At 39.1% G+C, this 21781-nt stretch overlaps 2 protein-coding genes across 3 annotated transcripts in view; one reads left to right on the top strand and one right to left on the bottom strand.

The window, feature by feature from the left end:
• IQCB1 (IQ motif containing B1) overlaps window positions 1–6310 on the bottom strand; it is a 46848-nt gene extending 40538 nt beyond the window's left edge. For both annotated transcript variants that reach the window (XM_084873320.1, XM_084873321.1), the window contains exons 1-3: window positions 6209–6310; window positions 5635–5717; window positions 1093–1204 (exon numbers count right to left, since the gene is read on the bottom strand). In XM_084873320.1, coding sequence (XP_084729446.1) covers window positions 1093–1192 — 100 coding nt within the window. In that variant the 5' untranslated portion in view covers window positions 1193–1204; window positions 5635–5717; window positions 6209–6310. The remainder of the gene's footprint in view (window positions 1–1092; window positions 1205–5634; window positions 5718–6208) is intronic.
• A 102-nt stretch (window positions 6311–6412) lies between these two features.
• EAF2 (ELL associated factor 2) overlaps window positions 6413–21781 on the top strand; it is a 33818-nt gene continuing 18449 nt past the window's right edge. Inside the window, exons 1-2 of the mRNA XM_084873322.1 lie at window positions 6413–6625; window positions 14436–14530. Of these exons, the coding sequence (XP_084729448.1) occupies window positions 6529–6625; window positions 14436–14530 (192 nt within the window). The 5' untranslated portion in view covers window positions 6413–6528. The remainder of the gene's footprint in view (window positions 6626–14435; window positions 14531–21781) is intronic.

The following is a 21781-nucleotide window of genomic DNA, read 5'->3' as shown; positions in this document are numbered from 1 at the left end:
ATTTGGGATATTTTGTTTGTTTTTGTTAATGCACACCAGAGGACATTTTTCCATTGATTTTTAGAGCGAGTAGAAGGGAGGGGGAGAGACACACAGAGAGAAACATCAGTGTAAGAGAGACACATCAACTGGTAGCCTCCCACACGAGCCCCAACCAGAGCCCGGGATCAAGCCTCCAATTGAGTTCCATGCCCTTGATTGGGATCAAACCTGGGACCCTTCAGTCCGCAGGCTAATATGCTATCCACTAGCCAGACCGGGTATGATTTAATGTACAAAATTTCCAGGCCTTATGTCATATGTGAAAATTAACACCCAGTTAATTTTAAAATGGTTTTAACCAAGATTTGCTTCTAATTAAATTAACAGGTTATTTTTTGTTATGAATTCAGTTATTTTTAATAAATTTTAGCAAATAGGCCATATATTGAAAAAATACTAGTAATTTTACCGACTTAAAAAAATATTACAACTATAGCCTACATATTTAAATCCAAGATCCACCGCTCATAAACAATGTTCCTTGAATAATTAGCATGTGGTAATTAGCGATGTGGTAATTAGCATGTGGTAATTAGCGATGGTTACCACCATCGCTGGTGGTAACTGGCTCTGTTGTTGCATGAAGTGACTTTCTGCAGCAGTTTTAAGGGATGCCAGCCAATGTTCCATGTGCACTAAGCCAAACCCCAGCCGTGTGCATTTTGTTTATACGTGGTGACTGGTGAATGCAAACATTTACTGGTGACTGGTGAATGCAAACATTTACTAGACCTATTCGGTATAAATTTAAAATTATAGTAATACGTACGGAAAACTTTTCTATTAAATTAAACTTTTTATACATGCTTAATTACACAAACCTGTCTACATAAGTAAAACAGGTAAACTAATTTGTCAATTTTTTAACATATGCATTCGGAAAACCTACTTTATTAAATAATAGACTTTCGGCTTTAACGGATACCCCCTTGCTGGACTTAGTCCATTAGAGCGAGATTTTACTGTAGAAACAAATGCTAAAGTTGTACCCATGATGGAATTGTTTTATTCCTTAAACAGTGTTAGCCAATCACAAAAAGATTTCCTTACCTTTTAACTTCAACAGTATAACAGGAACATTCTGCTCAGGACTTTTTGCAACTTCAGCAGCAAGAGATAAAATCCTTGGGTCTGTACCTTTTGGCTTCATTTCTCATAGCACCTGTATTTTAACAGAATCAGGAAAAGAAAGGTCAAATACCCTAAAATATTTACTCCCTAAATTTTTAAAATATATTATCAATGTAAATGAAAACTTAACGCTGCTTGCTTTGTAAAGAAGTAAAAGGTAGGTTTTGTTTTTCATTTCTCCCTTATAGAAAACTCTGTTTTTTCAAACTCGTGTACCTCTAAAAGAGCTAGAGACCCTTATACTTTACTGTAACGGCTACAGTAGGTATTATTTATTGTGTACTCACTAACAGTCAGGAATTGTGTCTGGGGATTCACATTCATTTTTTTTTTTTTTCTAATCTAAACAACAATCCTAGGAAAGGAATTTTCTCTTATCATAAAAGAAAAATCGCTTATGCATAAAAGAGCTAACATAGGCCTAAAACTGCTATTTTTTTCTTTTTAAAGATATATTTTATTAATTTTTTACAGAGACGAAGGGAGAAGAATAGAGTTAGAAACATTGATGAGAAAGAAACATCAATCTGCTGCCTCCTGCACACCTCCCACTAGGGATGTGCCCCTGACCAGAATCGAACCTGGGACTCTTCAGTCTGCAGGTTGATGCTTTATCCACTGAGCAAAAATGACCAGGGCAAGACTGCTATTTTTTCAAAGGTCTCTTTACAAGGCTAGACCTTGGCTGGTGTCTAGGAACTTGGATTTCAGGAGGTTTCTACTATTCCCCAATAAGAATGGCTCTCTGTGCCTAAACCATGTGATTTATGCTGAATGCTTACTTTCTTTCCTGAATTTTGGAATCTGGTACATGGTAACAGAGAATGTCTACACAACCATCTCCAATAGACTCTGGTCACTGAATCTCTAGTGAGCTTCCCCGATAGACAACACTTCCAAATGTTGTCACAACTCATTGCAGGAGAAATTAAGAATGTCCTATGCTACTCTACTGGGAGAGGAATTTTTGAAATTTGTACTTGTTTTCCTCTAGATTTTACCCCATAGGCCTTTTCCTTTTGCTGATTTTGTTTTGTATCTTTTTATCATTGTAATAAATCACAGCCCAGCCAGCAAGGCTCAGTGGCTGAGCACTGACCTATGAACCAGGAGGTCACAGTTGGATTTCTGGTCAGGACACATGCCTGGGCTGCAGGCTCAATTCCCAGGAGGCAGCCAATTGATGATTCTCTCTCATCATTGATGTTTCTGTCTCTCCCTCTCCCTTCCTCTCTGGCATCAATAAAAATATATTATAAATAAATAAATCACAATCATGAATATGGCAAATCCTGAGAACTATGTGCCCTCCTAGCAAATCCCTGAACCTGGGGTTAGTCTTGGGGATCCCCAACACACAACTCAGAAATACTGTGCAATTATAAAATAACCAAAGCTTGTTTATAAAAACAGACTGAATAAAATTAATTATCTTAAACATTTTTTTAAATCTACATCCCAATTCAATTTGTTGCTAAAACTTTTCTTTATAAAAATAATTTAATTTAAAGCATTCAAATCTCAAAGATATCACTCATAAGAAAAGTACTATATTTTATATGCATACCCTATTTAATCCTCATAACAAGACTATAAGCCATAGTCATCTCCATTTTACAGATAAGAAAAAATAAAGCTTGAAGAACTAAGAAACTTGTCATGGTTCTACCAGCATGCATTCAAATCCAAATTAGCCTGACTCCAAAGTCTATGGTTTTAATTATAATATTTATAATATTTCCTCCCATATAAAACAGTAAAAAAAACAAAACATACCCAAATCACCTATTCTAACTCACTTCTTTAGCTATTCTTCACCACACTTGTCCATCCTTTATACTGAAGAGTTGGCCATAATACATGCATCCCAAAGCTTTCCTTATTAGGTAAAATATGAAAAATTTTAAAAAACAAATTTTCAGGAACTATTTTAAAGAAAGTCAAGCACAACTTCCAGCACATAGCAGGCACACAATTTTCCAAGAATGTGGGTATAGATACCTCTTTCTTTCCAATGGCAACATTAAGCTATGCTTCCTCTATCAGAATGAATCAAAATACAGCAGTCCCCCCTTTATCCATGGTTTTGCTTTCTGCCTTGGATGTGAATCATCCCTTTGTCCAGTGTCTCCACATTCTTTCTGCCAATTAGTCACTTAATAGCCTTCTTGGTGATGAAGGGCTTGTATTCAAATAACCTTTATTTTACTAAATAATGGCCCCAAAATGCCAATAGTAGTAATGCTGGCCAATCTGGATATGTCAAAGAGAGCTGTAAAGTGCTTCTTTTAAGTAAAAAGGTGATTACAGTATAATAAAATATTTTGAGAGCCGAAACCGGTTTGGCTCAGTGGATAGAGTGTCGGCCTGCAGACTGAAAGGTCCCAGGTTCGATTCTGGTCAAGGGCATGTACCTTGGTTGCGGACACATCCCGGGTGGGAGGTGTGCAGGAGGCAGCTGATCGATGATTCTCATCGATTTTTCTGACTCTATTCCTCTCTCTTCCTCTCTCAAAAAATCATATAATATAATAAATCATATATAATTTTTATATTTAAAAAAAGTATTTTGAGAGACCACACATAACTTTTATTAGTTTGTTATAATTATTCTATATTATGATTACTGTTAGTAATCCCTTACTGTGCCTAATTTATATTATAAACTTTATCATTAGTATGTGTACATAGGAAAAATATATAGTATGTGTATGGTTTGGTGCACCTGTGGTTATAGGCATCCATTGAGGGTGAGAAGGGGGCTGTATATTTAAACACTAGAGGCCTGATGCATGAAAATTTGTTCAAGTGTAGGCCTTCCTTCCCTTGGCTGTCGGCACCAGCTTCCCTCCCCCCGCAGGCACCTGGGATGCAGGTTGGCTTCGCTCCGGCCCCAGCTAAGTCAGGAAGGACATCCAGAATGACCTCTGTTCTAATTAGCATATTACCCTTTTATTATTATAGGTCTCCTCTATTGGAAGTCAAGTATAACTAAATAAGTAATGCGTTAATGAATACCAATGTACATGCCTTTATGCACTCATCTGGTACTTTGTAAGATGAATTTTCCTTGAAGTTGGATTTATCAGTTTTACAATTTTTATGTAGCCAAGTATAATAATCTTTTCCTCTATGGCTCCTGCCATTGGTGTCATGCTCCCTATCCTAAGAGCTAAATATCAATTCTCCTTTTTTTCACTAGTCTTTTATATTTTGTTGTATTTTATTTTCATTTAACTGAAAATATTTATTTATATATCTAGTACATATGTAAGTTGTTTTTCTGAATGGTATAGATGGGTATCTACATTTTTAAAGTTAGATGAGGTTACTGATTGGTGAAATAAGAACAAAAGCACATGGCTGTCAAATTCCTGAGATAATTAGTCACGGACAGATATAACAAGCGATCTGAAATTCCACTTGAGTGTATTTTTGGATTCTATGTAGTTCATTAATTATTTGCTCATTCCTAGTCTAGTACAATATAATTTGGAGGAATTCACACTACAATGTAAGCTTTATGAGAGCAAAACTCAGACCACCCTTGATAGCTGCCTGGTACATTGCTATAAACATTATTATCACTGAACATGTGGGGGGACACTATATTAGATGCAAGGATTACAAAGATTTTATTTAGGACATATTCCCTCCCAATGTGCTGATTGGGAAGGAAAACCACACACACACACACACACACACACACACACACACACACAAATTCACATATGTAAAATAAAATAATTATATAAAATGTTAAGTGCCAAAAAGATGACACAGATGATAAAACGGATCATAGAGTCAAAGGACAGGGCTTCCCTGAACCAGTTTTGTGTGTGTGTGTGTGTGTGTGTTTGGTTTTTTTTTGTAAAATAACCAAAACAGCAATTCCTACTTCCTAAATAATTCAAGATTTAGAAGAGAAGGCAGTCACCAAGGATGGCCCTAAAATGCTGCATGACAATCAAGTCTCAATAATAACAACCACTTGGAGAGCTTTTATTATGTTAAGTTTTAAACGCTTTCAATGTATAATATTAACTCATTTAATTCCCTCAACAACTCTAAGGTGTAAGAACTATTATTTCCTCCCCCAATTTTTACAATGAGCACACTTAACTTTTGTTTGCACAAAGCCACAATTGTCAAGTACGAAGTTCAAACCCAAAGATTCTGGGTTTGACTTCACCACACAACAAGGTCTCAGTACACCTTAGTCGCACTTAGATAATCAGGTAGATTACGGGAGGCATTCACCTACCCGCCCCGAACAATAAATTTGACAAGTCTGGCTAAGGTCTTAGTTAACTAAGGGAGCAGAGTTTTATTACATTATTAACCTTTTTGCAAGGGCTTCTCCTCTAATACAACACTTCTCTCATCTTTATCACTACTAAGCTCCTGAACTTTTTGACAGGAAAAAAAAAAAAAAAGATTTTCTATGATAAATGCTATTACCCTGTTGCCGGAGCACAAGCTCTGGCCTAGATCTTTCAGGAATCCGGTCTTCTTGGCTGTGCGGTTACTGCCTCCACGGATCCCTGGTAAGGAAATAAATAAGTCAACCCAGTGCAAGGTAGTTGCCATTGATCCTAAACATCTACAGTTTTGAACTCAGAATCTTCCCCCCGCCTCGCTTCACGCGCGACCCGACCCGGTGAGTCCTAATCCTACCTACGAATGGGGAGAACTTCCTCAGGAACAGGTCAGAAAACGATTGCCTAGGTAACGGCCTCGCTTCCCAGTCAGGTCCCAGGACCGGAAAAAAAAAAAAAAAAAAAAAAAAAAGGCCTCGGGCTCCTTTTCCCGATTCTGGAACGAACTCGGGCGCCACCAGGCCTTTGCGCCGCGACTCCGCCCTACCCGGGCCTCAGTTTCCACGCTAAACCTCCACAGAAAGGGCCGTGCGGCAGGCCCCTTCTCCCGTTAGGAGCTCCGACATTCCGGGACACGAGCGCCAGGAGTCTGGAGCCCCAGCCTCTCGGTACCTCGGGGCCCGCACCTTCCCCAGCCTCCCCCTCAGGCCCCTCACCTCATCCCGCTCCGCGTTCCACCGCCGAAGCCCCTGACTCCCACTCCTCCGCGGCGCGGCGTTCCCGGAGCGGCGTGCGTCGCAACGCGGGAAAAGGCCCGGGGGCGGGACCGGGATTCTGGAGCCAAGGGGCGGGGCGCCTTTCGCCGGGCATCCAATCAGCACTCGAGATGCTCCCAGGGGCGCGCGCGTCGGGCGCGGGGCGGAGTCTGGGCGGGCTGCTCTCGCGGCGGCGAAGGCTGCTCCTCAGGCTGAGGTGGCAGATGGTCTAGCGGCGCGTCAGGGGGAGGAGAAGGCGAAGTCGGAGCCGGAGGAGGATAATGAATGGACCCTGGTACGCCGACAGCCGCGAGCGGATTCTCAAGTTGGGCGACAGTTTTGAGAAGCGGCCGCGATGCGCCTTTCACACTGTGCGCTGTGAGTGAGGACCATCCTGGGGAAAGGGGGGAGCCCCGGGACAGGGGGTTTGGAGGCACGAACGTCTCCCGAGTTGTGTTCCCACGGATTCCCTTATTTTGCTGGAGAACCGGGGGTGCCCTGTGCCATCCTCCGCCCCGGTTGGAGTCCTGGGGGGTCGGGTCGGTGGAAGGAGCCAGAGTTCAGCAGGTGTGGATAAACCCTGGACAGAGATTTTAGTAAAAACCGGCAGGCGAAAGGGAAACTTAGTGAAGAGGGTCTGCAGGAGGGACTGGAGACAGACACGACGGCTGGGTGATACAAAGGTGGAAAGGAAAACAGAACGGTGACAAATGGAAGGGAGCAGAGGACCCAAGTTGGCAGAGGGAAGGGAATGCCTTGAGGCTGGTGGACAAATGATCCTTTCTTCTTCGTCGTCGTCGTCGTCGTCGTCTTCTTCTTCTTCTTCTTCTTCTTCTTCTTCTTCTTCTTCACTTTTTCTGTTTGGCTAATTAGGGTTCTTATTTAGTGTGATCCTGGGGAGAGATTCTGAACCATTCTAACAGTCTGCATCTCTTTTGGATTCCTGATGATCAGGTACTGACCATCACAGTATCGGAGGGTGTGTCATTCTTTATTGGAAAGATATTTACCTCCCTGTGATGTCTCCTTTTGATTTCCCTTTGGTTGTCTTCTGGAACTAGTTTTAATAAATTATCCTTTTTTTATATTGAGGTAGAAAAGGGAGCTCTTTTGCTTTAATAGTTGGACGATATAGATTACAGAAAGGAAAACATAGCATATTATGATTTGGTATGTAAAACATTCATTCTTTGCATAATAGCCCTCATAAAATTATAGAGCGGAAAGGAAACGTTGAGATCATTGAGTCATAACCTCTTATTTTTTTGTGCCAAAATTGTAAAGTAGGTATTTTTTTCACTTCCTTTCCCCAGCTCTGCCCTTCCTTAGTGGATAGCATCTCAGTTTTACATTTTTCTCAGTCTTCCTGCTCCTAGACCATCCAGAGGTCTTTATGGTTTTTACTCCGAGGTGACCCATGCTTCAACCAAAACACCGAATTAAAACTTACATTCCCCAAACGTTTAGTAAGTTTTAGACCATCTGATTATATTGACTCATAGTAAAGATATGAAGAACTAATTTGGCTTCTAATTTTCCAAGGATATACTTACATTTTATAAAGGGTTTTGTTAAGAAAATCAGTATCCAATTGATGGAATAAGTGGAGGATATATTTGTAAACAGAGGCTCTTAAAAAATGTCCTTTGAGTTCTTCTCCATACTCTGTTGTCCTAAACTCTCCACAGTGAGATAGTAAATGCTGGCTGTAAAGTTTCTTGCCTTCTTCAGTCCCATTTTACAAAAGTGTGTTGTAGTTATTACCTTGTTTCCCCATGACTTTCTCTCAACTAGTACTGCCTCTCTTCTTTCCTCTTTTTTCTCAGGTATACAGTTTAATTTTTCCAAATTACAGAATTTATGATTATAAAAATTTGCTCAAGAATATATTTTCATATAACTTGGGTGTATATCCTCTTTTTAAGGGTGTGAACCCCAAATTAAGTGAATAAAAATAGCCTTTGAAAAGCGCTTTGCAGGGGTTTCAAAGACTTTCATTTGTAAAAGTTCTCAAAATGCTGAAATTGTGCCGTAAGAATCTGAGAGTCAGATGATCCACCTACAAGAATGAAAATAAACTAAAAAACAACCACAATAAACCGAGATATGTGAATATACTCTTAGTCCTATGGAAGACATTAGAAAGGTTTTCAGCCCTTTGGTTTTATTCTTGTTGTTGAAGGAGACAGAATATTTCTATATTTATTTAAATACTAGAGACCTGGTGCATGAAATTCATGTGCTGGGGTAGGGGGTGTCTAAGCTGTCAGTCGCACATCCTTAACACTAATTTGTTACTATGAGCCTCACTTCTGGCTGAGCAGCGCTCCCCATGTGGGAGAGCACTGTCCACCAGGAGTCAGCTCCTTCATTGAGCATCTGCTCCCTGGTGGTCCATGCATGTCATAGCGACTGGTTGAGCTGTTGACTGTCCCCTGGTGGTCAGTGCACATCATAGCAAGCAGTTGCATGGCCTTAGCATTCATGATCATATTATGTTTTGATTGTTCGAACAGACAACCAACTGAGCCACAGGAAAATCAGTCATTATTCTTGAGGATAGATTCGTTTTCCTTATGATCCTCACTCCTAAAGACTCATAGTGAAGGAAGGAAACTACAGAATAGGTCTGATTGTCATACAGAGCTGGTGAACCTAACTTATAACAAACACTCAAGTCAATATAGTCTGGGAGAAAGTAACATACTTTCTTTATGAAAAGGAATAATTATGCCTGTCCAATATGCTCAGGCTTTGGAAAATCTATATGTGAATTTTGGCCTCCAGCACATGTTATGCAAAATGGCAGTAATAATATCTAAATTATAGAGTTTTTAAAGAATAATAAGATAGCAGAAACACTTAGCAAAATATTTGGTTTGTGGTAAAGAATAAATAGTAGTCACCATTTTTCTTGAAGGGTTAAATTTATGTGTATGAGGAATACCAATGAATGTAATTTACTTAGACTTTCAAAAGCATTTATCAGGGCTTGGCAATAAAACTATGGAAAAGATAGTCTGGCATGTGGTAGGGCAGACATGGGATGTTCTATAAATGATAAGCTAAATGCTTAGCAGCAGATGTTTCACTGGGTAGAAGAGTTTAAGTAACAGAACTCACTAGAATACATTTTGGATATGGGATAGTACTAATTTTACAATATATATTCAGATAAGGGAATAATCATTGAAATTTCTTAGTTTGTAAATGATATCACTTTTTGTTGTCACAAAATGAAGAGCTCATCTGCATTGACTACAGGGAGGTTGTCCTACGTGTCAAGTGGAGACACTCCCAATGAAGTAATTATTAAGATTTTATGTGAGAAAATATTAGAAAGTACAATAATGGAAAAGAAGATTAAAATTATAATTATATGTTCTCTGATCAGTGTGGTATATTGGCAAGAGTGTGGGTTTTGGAGTTAATTGAATTAGTTCAAATCCCAAGAAGTAAATTTATAATAATTGTGGAATCTTTTATGAAGATATTGAGATTATGTGATGTTACAGGTAAAATAGTCAGAAAAGTGATTAACATTAACAGAAAAGTATTAACTACAAAGTCGGATATGTTTTTCTATTCTTTATGTAAGATTGGAGGCTGGGTGCACAACTTTTGTGTACTGGGGATGGGGTCCCTCAGGCCTGCCTGCGCCCTCTCAAGGAGTGGGCCTAAATCAGCAGGTGGACATCCCCTGAGGGGTCTTTAGTGCTGATGCAGAGGCTGGAGAGACTCCTGGCACCACCGCTGTACTCACCAGCGTGAGCCCAGCTTCTGGCTGAGAGGCACTCCTCCTGTGGGTGTGTACTGACCACCAAGGGGAAGCTCCTCCTTTAAGCCTCTGCCACCCTGGTGGTCAGTACACATCATAGCAACCAGTCATTTCACTGTTTGGTTGATTTTATTAAAAGACATATTAGCCTTTTATTATATAGGATAAGTAATTATATTGTAAAGCTGAAGAAAATAACATAGATGAAGGAAATCCAGAGGGAAGAATATCAGTAAAATTTTGGTGGTGAAATTTCCAAACCAAAGAGAACTGAAAGAAATAAAGTAGTTTGGAATCAGCAATTTACAAGAAAATGCATTTGACATTTGGAAGCATATGGGAAGCATGAAGGTTAGATTATTCAACAATTTCTAAAATTCTTAGAGCTATATACTTAACCCCTTGAAATTGAAAAGTTGTCTACTTTTTAAAAAACTTGTTTTGCCTTGGCCAGTGTGGCTCAGTTGGTTGAGCTTAGTCCCATACACCAGAAGGTCACAGTTTGGATTCCCTGGTAAGGGCATATACCCTGTTTGCTGATTCCATCCCCAGTAGGGGGTGTGCAGGAGGAGGCAGCTGATTCATTTTTATCTCTCTTGGATACTTTTTTCTCTCTCTCCCTTTCCCTTCCTCTCTCTCTTTCTCTCTCTCTCTAAGATAAAAACAAACATTTTTTTTTTTTAAAAAAAAAAACTTTTTGTTTGAAGGTAAATATAAGACTTTACTTAAATAACATAATAAAAAGTGAAATTTATCTTAATAGAATAGAAATACAAGTAGGTTCAGAATAGTTTTGATAGACTTATTTTATTTTATTTGTAAACTAGAGGCCCATTGCACAAAATTTATGCACTAAGGAGGGGGAAGGTCCCTCAGCCTGGCCTGCACCCTCTTCACAGTATGGGAACCCTTGAGGGATGTCCGATTGACAGCCTAGGCCCACTCCCAGCCATTAGTCTATATATTGGCATGGAGGCAGAAGAGGTTCCCGCCACTGCCACTGTGCTTGCCAGCTGTGAGCCTGGCTTCTGCTGAGCGGCGCTATCCCTGTGGGAGTGCACTCACCACCAGAGGGCAGCTCCTGTGTTAAATGGGATCAGGCTGAAACCAGCTCTCCAACATCCACCGAGGGGTACTGGGTTTTGAGAGGGTTCAGGCCAGGCCGAGGGACCACACCAGTGCACATCAGGGCCAGGGAGGGATGTGGGAGGGCATGTCCAACCTGTCTTGCTCAGTCTAAATTGTCCGGACCACAGCAGCAAGCTAACCTACTGATCAGAGTGTCTGCCCCCTGGTGGTCAGTACACATCATAGCGAGCAATTGAGCAGCCTTACCATATCATTAGGATATTATGCTTTGATTAGTTGAACCAACAACTGGATGACCAGACACTTAGCATATTAGGCTTTTATTATCCTATCTAATAAAGAAGGAATATGTTAATTGACCATTGCATCCTCACAAGATGGCAGCTCCCAGTCCCTTCAGCCCTGCCTCATCCAGCCTCAGTCCCCCAGTCCCCTCAGCCCTGCCTCACCCAGTCCCCAGAGCATCCAGCCTCGGTCCCCTTAGCCCCGCCTCATCTAGGCAGAGTCCCCAGTTCCCTCAGCCCTGTAGAGGAAGGCAGTTGATTGTGATTGGACCAGCACGGGAGGGAAGTTGGAGGCAATCTGGGCCTGCAGGGGAGGGCAGTTGGGGTGATTGGGCCAGCAGGGGAGGGCAGTTGGGGACAATCATGCCAGCAGGGAAGCAGTTAGGCTTCAATCAGGCCCCTCAGAGGGTGATTATGGGGGGGCTATCAGGCTGGCAGGCAGAGTGGTTAGGGGCAATCAGGCAGGCAGACAGGAAAAGGGTTAGGAGCCAACAGTCCCTGATTGTGAGAGTGGTCCTAGATTGGAGAGAGTGTAGGCTGGGCTGAGGTATACCCTGTGGGATTAGTCATAAACCAGCAGTTGGACATCTCTCTTGCAATCTGGGACCACTGGCTCCTAACTGCTCACCTGCTGCCTGTCTTATCACCCCTAAATGCCTCTGCCTGCCTACCTGATTACCCCTAACCCCATCTGCTTGCCTGCCTGATCGCCCCTAACTGCCCTCCCCTGCTGGCCTGATCTCACCTCCAACTGCCCTCCCCTGCCAGACTGGTTTCTCCCCCCCCACCCCCGTGCCTTACCCTGCAGGCTGATCTCACCCCGAACTGCCTCTGCCTGCCTGATCACCCCTAACTGCCCTCCCCTGCCAGCCTGATCTTGCCCCCAACAGCCCTCCCCTGCAGACTTGATCTCACCCCTAACTGGTCTCCCCTGCTAGCCTGATTGCCCCTAACTGCCTCTGCCTCCTGACAGGTGGGAACCCTAGTGACCTAGAAATGACTAAGCACAATCTCAAGAGGACAACTACAACTTGGCTCCAGCCAACCACTGCCAAAAGGAATATGGGCTAGGTATTGCCAGGTTATCTTATGATTTTTTTTTAAAGATAAGCTGGTAATTAAAAATAAATTTGGTGCCCTTGCTGGTTTGGCTCAGTGGATAGGGTGTAGACCTGAGGAATGAAGGGTCCCAGGTTCAAATCTGGTCAAGGGAACATGGGTTACAGGCTCCATCCCCAGCAGGGGGTGTGCAAGAGGCAGCCCATTAATGATTCTCTCTCATCATTGATGTTTCTATCTCTCTCCCTCTTCCTTCCTCTCTGTACACCATAAAAATATTTGATGTGGTTCAGTTGGTTAGGCATCAACTCATGTATCAAAAGATTCTGGGCTGGATTTCCCAATAGGGGGCATACAGAAAGCAGCTGATTGATGTTTTGCTCTCATATTGATGTTTCTATTCCCCCCCCCCTTCTTTTGTCTCTAAAATTCAATAAAAATATTTTAAAAATATAAGTTTGGAGAGATGGTTCAGAGAAGGAATATGAATCGGAGTCAGTTATGAAGATATCTTAAGAACCCATTATATTAAAGACATTGTGCCAGGAGCCACAGTTCTGGAGGAATTCAAGTATGAGGCATTGTGCTTTAAAAGTTATGGAGACTTGAGGGGCGGGGGCAGGCTGGGGGTAAAAAAGGGACATATGTAATACTTTCAACAATAAAGAATTATTTTTTAAAAACAGTTTGGATTCCAGTCAAGAGCAGGAGGCAACCAATTGATGTGTTTCTCTTACATTGATATTTTTTTCTGTCTTTCCCTCTCTCTCCAACTCTCTCTAAAAATCAAGGAAAAATATCGTCTGGTAAGGATTAAAAAAGAATAATAATAAAAATAAGTAAATAAGTAAGTAAATGTTATGGACACTTGATTTGAGGTGGTGACTACACAATACAGTTTTCAGATGATACATTATAGAATTATACATTTAAAACCTGTATAATTTTATTAACAGTGTCACCCAACAACTTAAAAATAACTAAATAAATATTACAGTCCAATAGGACTCAAAGAGTTAAATAATTTCAGGTAATATATGTTAGATTTTTCACAAGTGATACTAGAGGTCCAGTGTATGAAATTTGTGCACTGTGGGAGCAGTGTCCCTCAGCCCAGCCTGCACTCTCTCCAATCTGGGATCCCTCTCACATTCCACGACTGCTGGCTCCCAACCTGCCTGATTGCCCCTAACTGCCCTCCCCTGCTGGCCCAGTCACTCCTAACTGCCCTCTCCTGCAAACCTGATCACCCCCAACTGCCCTCCCTTGCAGGCCTGTTCCTTCCCAACTGTCCTCCCCTGCTTGCCTGATCGCCCACAACTGCCCTCTCCTGCTGGCTATCTTGTGACGGTCATCTTGTGTCCACATGGGTGTGGGTCATCTTTGACCACATGGGGGCAGCCATCTTGTGTGTTGGAGTGATGGGCAATTTGCATATTTATTATATAGGATGGTAAATGCTACAGAAATGGATAAGAGTTGAGATTTTGGAGAGTAGGGAGAGGGATAAGCACAGAGACCCCTTCATACAAGAGGGAACTTTGAAATAGGATTCAAATTCTAAGAGAGCAAAAGCACAGAGAAAAGAAGAAGGGCAAACTCTAGGTACTTCGATAGTTTAGCCTTTTGTTGATTGGAAGCTAGTTTGAATGAGGTAAGAATGGAAAGAGATGTCTCTGAAAAGATATTATAAAAGAATAATTGTTGTCTTCTCTCCCCATTGATGTTGGTATCAGTGAAACTAATGTCAGAGGTTGTTGGCCAACTTCTCATCTTTTTATTTTAGCTGAATTTTGTGGTTTCTTATTATACTTACAGAAGTAAACTGGATTGTATTTTGTCTGTTTGTAATATAAAGACTCCTTTAAATCATTTTAATTACTGGTTGTTGAAAAATGTTTTATTATTCTGACACATGCTCATATCTAATAGCGTATTGTTTCATCTTATAAAAATCTGTATCTGTATCTATTTTTAGATGACTTCAAGCCTGCTTCTGTTGACACTTCTTGTGAAGGAGAACTTGAGGTTGGCAAAGGTGAACAGGTGACAATAACTCTGCCAAATATAGAAGTGAGTATATATATATGTATTTATTTAAAATATATTTTTATTGATTTGAGAGAGGAAGGGAGAAGGAGAGAGACAGAAACATTAATGCTGGGAGAATTATTAATCAGCTACCTCCTGCATGGCCCACACTGGGGAATGAGCCTGCAACCCAGGCATTTGCCATGTGCCCTGACCGGGAATTGAAACGTGACCTCCTGGTTCATAGATTGACATTCAACTACTGAGCCATGCTGGCCAGTCAGTATCCTATATAATAAAGAGCTAATATGCTAATTAGATGGAACAGCGGTAGGGTTTCTGGACATCCTTCTGGACAAGCTTCTGGATGAAGCCTGGCTGCGAGGGCCAGCTGAGGCTGCGAGGGGCTGTATGGGCTGCTGGAGCTGCAAGGGCCAAGTGCCTTCACAAATTTTGTCCATCGGGCCTCTAGTTTCTATATATTTATTTATTTTACTTATTTTTTTATTTTTTTTTATTTTACTGGTTTTTTTAGAGAGAGGGAAAGGGAGAGGGAGAGGGAGAGAAGATAGAAACATCCATGATAGAGAAACATCTATCATGGATGTACTGAGGATCGAGGCCACAACCTGGGCATATGCCTGACCAGGAATCCAACCAGCAATCTTGTAGTTCAGTGGACGAGACTGAGAGCCAATCCACAGAGCCATACCGGCTGACCTATTTCTATATATTTAGACTAAAGGGATATTTTTGTAAGATTTCCACTGAATTTAAATGAAATAATTACACAATTCATGCATTAGGTAGCTATTGGGAATACAGAGATATATTTGACACAGTTAGTGTCCTAAAAATGTTATTTAATGAGGAATACAGGAAATAATGGATTATAATATAGAAACATAAAGACTATCATAAGGGTATATACAGAGTATTATGGGAGTACAAAGGTGAGGTAACTCAGCCAGGAGAGGGAAATGAGACAAGAGGAAATACTATTTTGAATTGATTAGGTGAAGAAAAGAAAAAGGTAATAGGCTAAGATAGTGGTCGGCAAACTGCAGCTCGCGAGCCATATGCCGTTCTTTGGCCCCTTGAGATTTTAGGAAGGGCAAGCTTAGGAATACCCTAATTAAGTTAATAACAATGTACCTACCTATATATTTTAATTTAAAAAAATTTGGCTCTCAAAAGAAATTTCCATTGTTGTACTGTTGACTCTGTTGACTAATGAGTTTGCTGACCACTGGGCTAAGACAAAGCAACTGAAGAGTCTGCAACATTTGAAGAACTATATATAAGCTACTTTGGCTAGGGGAGAAGGGGTGCTTTTGGGGACATACTGAGAGGTGGAAAGTTATTTAATAATCAGGTAGTAAAGGACCTTTGTGTAATGCATAAGTGTTTGAACTTATCCTGTAACTCTTTTAGATAGCTAGAATGAAAGAGAATTGTTGCCAAAACCGGTTTGGCTCAATGGATAGAGCGTCAGCTTAGGGACTGAGCTGTTCGATTCTGGTCAAGGGCATGTACCTTGGTTGCGGGCATATCCCCAGTAGGGGGTGTGCAAGAGGCAGCTGATCGATGACTCTCTCTCATCGATGTTTCTAGCTCTCTCTCTCTCCCCCTTCTTCTCTGTACAAAATCAATAAAATATATTAAAAAAAAAAAAAAGAAAAAAAAAGAAAGAAAGAGAATTGTTGAAATTACCACCTAGGAAGAGCAAACATTTTTTCTGCTTGCAGTCCTTAAATAATTATGCATAAGAATAGAAATTACAGTCTCAACTGAACTTTGTGAATTTTTCCTTCTTAACCAAAGAACTTCTTAAAAACAAGTGGGAGGTTTACTCTTCAGAGTTCTTAATTTTGTAGGTATTTTATGGAACTGTAATGATTTTAAGTTTGAGGCATTTAGATTCTCCTATTTTCTATATGAATTCATTTCTGGTAAAAATACCTAGAAGCTTGGAGTCATCCCATAAAATAGAACTTTTATCATACTATTAAAGGCCCGATGCATGAAATTCATGCAAATGTGAACGGGTGACCTTTGCAGCCCTAGCTTTGTCCGGAAGGATGTATGATCTAATTACCATATTATGCTTTTATTATTATAGATACTTTTAAAAAGGTTCTGATGGTTCTTCAATAGGGTAGATTTTCTAATTCTCATTTCTCTAGGTGTATATATGTATGTTTATTTGTTTTGATAATATCAAATAGAAGAAACTAATAGAAAATAAAGACAATTTAGTTGGTTAATATTGGACATTGCAATTCTCTTTTCTTTATAAACAGTTCTGTATAGTTGACTGCTATAAAACTTCACAATGTTGAATTTTGAAAGGAAAATACTGTTATAATTTGTCATTGGTGCAGTCCAAGGTTGGCATATTTTTAGTGCTGACTATCTATGGGGTACTTTTGTAGGCCTCAATGAAATAGCCCACAGGAAACTTCCAACTACAATTCCTATTATGTAGGAAATGCATCTTTACTGGTTGCTTATGACTTTATCCCTCAAACCTTGCACTTGTGAGAGTTCTATATTATTATGTCTGGTGGACTATATGCCATTCTATATATTGAACCCAGTCTGATTTCTTTCATTAAGTTTATTTAGCTCACATGGGAAAATAGTCCACCACATTCTGGAGACGTCAGCCTAATTTAAATTCTAGAGTCCTATTTTAACAGCTTGTTGTAGTTATATTTTTAAATTAATTATATCTTTTGTTATTACAATTTTTATTGTGTTTTGGTAATTTTTAAGCTTAAATGCTACCTTATCTGATATTAATATTGCCACCTTTGTTTTCTGTTTGCATATTCATGGAATCTTAGTTCTTTTCCTTTTATTTACCTGACATTTTGTTTTAAGTATATCTTTTGTTAACAGAATATTGTTTCATTTTTAAACCCAGTTTGACACATTCTATTTTTACTAAGAGAATTATATCCACATTTATTTCAAAGTTGGCATACTTAATTTTTACTTCTATCATTTTGTATTTTTATTTTGTATGTTTGTTAGTTAATCTATTTCCTCATTTTTGTTCTTTATTTAGGTTCAGGCATCTCTTCTTTCTTTTTCTTCCTTCTTTCTCTTTCCCCTTCCCATGTTACTTTAGGAATACTATTGTACATTTTCATTTCATTACTGATTACTTTCATTTTCTGGTATACATAATCAGGCATGATCAATTTGCCTGTCAGCAGATAAGAAACAAAACTGGAAGGAGAGTATGGAGGAAAATAACAGTAGTCTAAGTGAGATAATGATTGTATTCTTGAAACTTAGTAATTTTTTTCATCAATATTATACCAATAAATTAAATAAAAAATAGTCTGATGAAAATTATATCTTAAACATCACCAAAATGTTCTGAGTTGGGTAACAGCCATAAACAGCAGGAGATGATAGGATGTATTTCAATAGTTATTTACATAATACATGTGCCTCAGTTGATTATTTGGTTGGAGCATCATCCCACACACCAAGAGGGGGCATGTTTGATTCCCAGTAAGGGCACATAACCAGGTTGCCTGTTCCATCCCCAGTCGAGACAGGCAACTGATCTCTCTTTCTCTCTCTCAGATCAATTTAAAAAACACATTATTTACAGGCAAGGATGATTAATATGCTTAGGAGTCTCTTAGTACTTTAATACCTCTTTCTTTGGGTATGGTATAAGATACAAGCAATAATTAAAGTTTAAAATAAGGGTTGGTACACTTGAAACCTGTATGGTTTTGTGAACCTATGTCACCCCAGTAAATTCAATAATAAATAAATAAATACCAATAGACATATGAAAGGATGCTTATGCTTAATGTTACTAATCATCAGAGAAAAGCAGATTAAAACCACAATGAGATATCACCTCACACCTGTCAGAATGGCTATCATCTATAAATCAACAAAAAGGAAGTTTTGGCGAGGATGTAGAGAAAAGAGAATCCTTATGCACTGTTTGTAGGAATGCAGGAAACAGTAAGGAATTACCTAAAAAAATTAGAAATGGAACAACCTTATGACCCAGCAATTTCACTTCTTGGAATATATCCAAAGAAACCCCAAACACTAATTCAAAAGGATAGATATACCTCTATGTTCATTGTAGCTTTATTTACAATAGCCAACATTTGGAAGTAGGCCAAGTGCCCATCAGTAGATAAGTGGATAAAAAAGCTGTGGTACATTTATACAATGGAATACTACTGAGTTATAAAAAAGAAGGAAATCTTACCTTTTGCAACAGCATGAAGGGACCTGGAGAGTATTGTGCTAAGTGAAATAAGCCAGTCCAAGAAAAACAAGTACCATACTATTTCACTTATTTGTGGAATTAATGCCAGGGTGATATTCAGCATCTAGAAGGGTTCAGGAATCTGGAGAAAGGCTGCATGTAAATTAATAAAGAGACTAGAAATATAATATAAATTTGTAATCCATGGGGGAGCCAAAGGAAGCTTAGCTGTAGTAGCTAAGTTCTCTGAGTCTCTGGATCCAGGGCTCTTTTTATTCCCATATTTTCCCCTATAGCAAAGCAGATATACATATCAAAGGTAAGGTTTAGTATACAGTAGGTATCCTCAAGTTGGGGGAAATGCCCTTGACTGTTCAGCTGTTTGGCCAGCAGGAGGCAATAATATGTAAATTGAAATGCCCTCAGCTGTATGATAACCGGCAATAATATATGCAGATCTTCAGGTTTGGGGAAATGCTTTTGGCTATTCCAGTAGGCAATAACATGTGTTCAGCCCTGCTGAATATAGAAGCCCATCAACCTTTTGGTGCTGGAAGGAGACTTGACTTGGGATGGTAAACACACAATACAATATATAGATGTTGTATTATAGAATTATATATCTGAAATATATAATTTTATTAATCAATATTGTACCAATAAATTCAATAAAAAATAGTAAGAAGGAAATCATATCTTAATCACCACCAAAATGTAGTCATCTGTATTTCTGTCCCTTTTTTAATTTTCCCAAGATAATGAAATATATCAATGACTTACAAAAATATAAATAAAATAATAATGGTGCTCAATTTCATGAGGACAAAAAGTTTAATTTTTTAAAACTTGTTCAAAGTGTGAAAGACTATGAAAGCCTTATTTAACTTGTTAATTACAGTAGAAAATGTTCATATTGTTGGTATTCAACATTCATTTAGTGTCTGTGAAGGGCTTGGTAGTTTAGTTGCTAGGAGCAATTCAAAAATTTATGATCTAATCCTTATTCCTTAGTAATGCAGGAGTACAATAATGTATTATAATTTTAAGATGTATTCTTTCTAGGTAATAATACAAATATCTTTAATAAGAATATATTGCATGAATTGATCAACTGTAATTTGGAGTCCTTACAATTTTGGAGTATCATAGTCACTTGTTTTCAGCAGGACATTTGAACAATATACTTACCAGCCAAGTAGCCCAATTTGTTTTGTCATGATCATGTTTCTGGCTCTTCATATTACCTGTGCTTTACCTAAGTGCTCAATATCTCACTCTTTTAAGGCCACTCCAGACATTCTTGTCTGTGTACCTTACATGCTTGATTTCCTATAGACTTTTTTAAGTCTTAGATGTGAGGTGAAAAACCTGTTCTTTTCTTTTGGTTTCATCATTTTCTCTCCCTACCTTTCAGAAGTCTCTAATCTACTTCCCATTTAGAGTATCTTTAATTACCAAATTTATCTCATATTATTTCTTGTGTTACATGTTAAATCTCTAATGATTGTTAACTTTTAAAATATGATATACCCTTTAGTCTTTTTAGAAGTCACCCTTTTCTTACCTGATCTAATATTACTGTTTGTTTGACAAAATTATTATAATGAATGTTTTAACATTTTAATGCATTTTTATAAATAAAAAACAAGCAAATATAACACTTTATTGTTTAAGGATACATATGTATGGAATAAAGTTCAAAAATGATAAACACAAAATTCCTTAAAGACTGAGGGATGCTCATGAAGAAGGGAGGAGCCGAAACCAGTTTGGCTCAGTGGTAGAGCATCGGTCTGCGGACTGAAAGGTCCCAGGTTCGATTCCGGTCAAGGGCATGTACATTGGTTGCAGGCACATCCTCGGTGGGGGGTGTGCAAGAGGCAGATGGTTGATGTTTCTCTCTCATCGACATTTCTAGCCCTCTATCCCTCTCTCCTCCTCTCTAAAAAATCGATAAAATATATTAAAAAAAAAAAAAAAAAAAAAAGAAGGGAGGAGGAACACGTAGGTCGTGAGAACACATAGGTTGTGAGCAATGATCTAGGTCAGTGGTCAGCAAACTGCGGCTCGCAAGCCACATGTGGCTCTTTGGCCCCTTGAGTGTAGCTCTTCCACAAATTACCACGTGTGGACACGCACATACAGTACAATTGAAACTTTGTGGCCCATGCACAGAATTCGGTTTTCAGCTGTCAAAAGAAATTTCAATCGTTGTACTATTGATATTTGGCTCTGTTGACTAATGAGTTTGCCGACCACTGCTCTACGTTTCTTTAACTTTTTATTATGGAAGATAGGATAGTATAATGAACCCCCATGTACTCATCACTGAGCTTCAATAATTATCAGCATTTTGCTAATCTTTTTTATATATTTACCTACCACTTTTTTCCTGGTATATTTTATTTTTATTTATTTATTTATTTTATTTATTTTAAATATATTTTTATTGATTTTCCACAGAGAGGAAGGAAGAGGGATAGAGAGCTAGAAACATCAATGAGAGAGAAACATCGACCAGCTGCCTCCTGCACACCCCCCGCCAGGGTTGTTCCCGCAACCAATGTACATGCCCCCGACCGGAATTGAACCTGGGACCCTTCAGTCCGCAGACCGATGCTCTATCCACTGAGCCAAACCAGTTTCGGCTTTTTCCTGGTATATTTTAAAGCAATCCCAGATATTATACCATTTCATAAATGCTTATGTATGCATCTCTAACTGACAAGGATTTTTCTTTTTTTACCTAAGTAACATGCTGTTGTTACATGTAGCAGAATTAATTATAATACTGGATCCATATTCACATTTTCATGATGCTCTCAGAAATGTCTTTTTACAGTTTTCCCTCTAGGAATCCAAATTAGAGTTTCTATAATATTTTGACTATGTTTCTTAAGTATCTTTTATTTTGAAAATGCCCCTTCCTCTTTTTGTACAATTAGTTTGTTAGAGAAACCAGGTTATTTGTCTTAGAGAATATACCCTTGTTCTGGGTTTCAAATTACTTCTGTCTGGTATTAACATTCCTTTACTCT

This window comes from Pipistrellus hanaki (assembly GCF_964339955.1).
Source record: "Pipistrellus hanaki genome assembly, chromosome: 2".
NCBI classification, from domain to species: Eukaryota; Metazoa; Chordata; class Mammalia; order Chiroptera; family Vespertilionidae; genus Pipistrellus; species Pipistrellus hanaki.
Note: the sequence above shows the minus strand (reverse complement) of the source record. Positions and strands in the feature narration are given on the sequence as shown.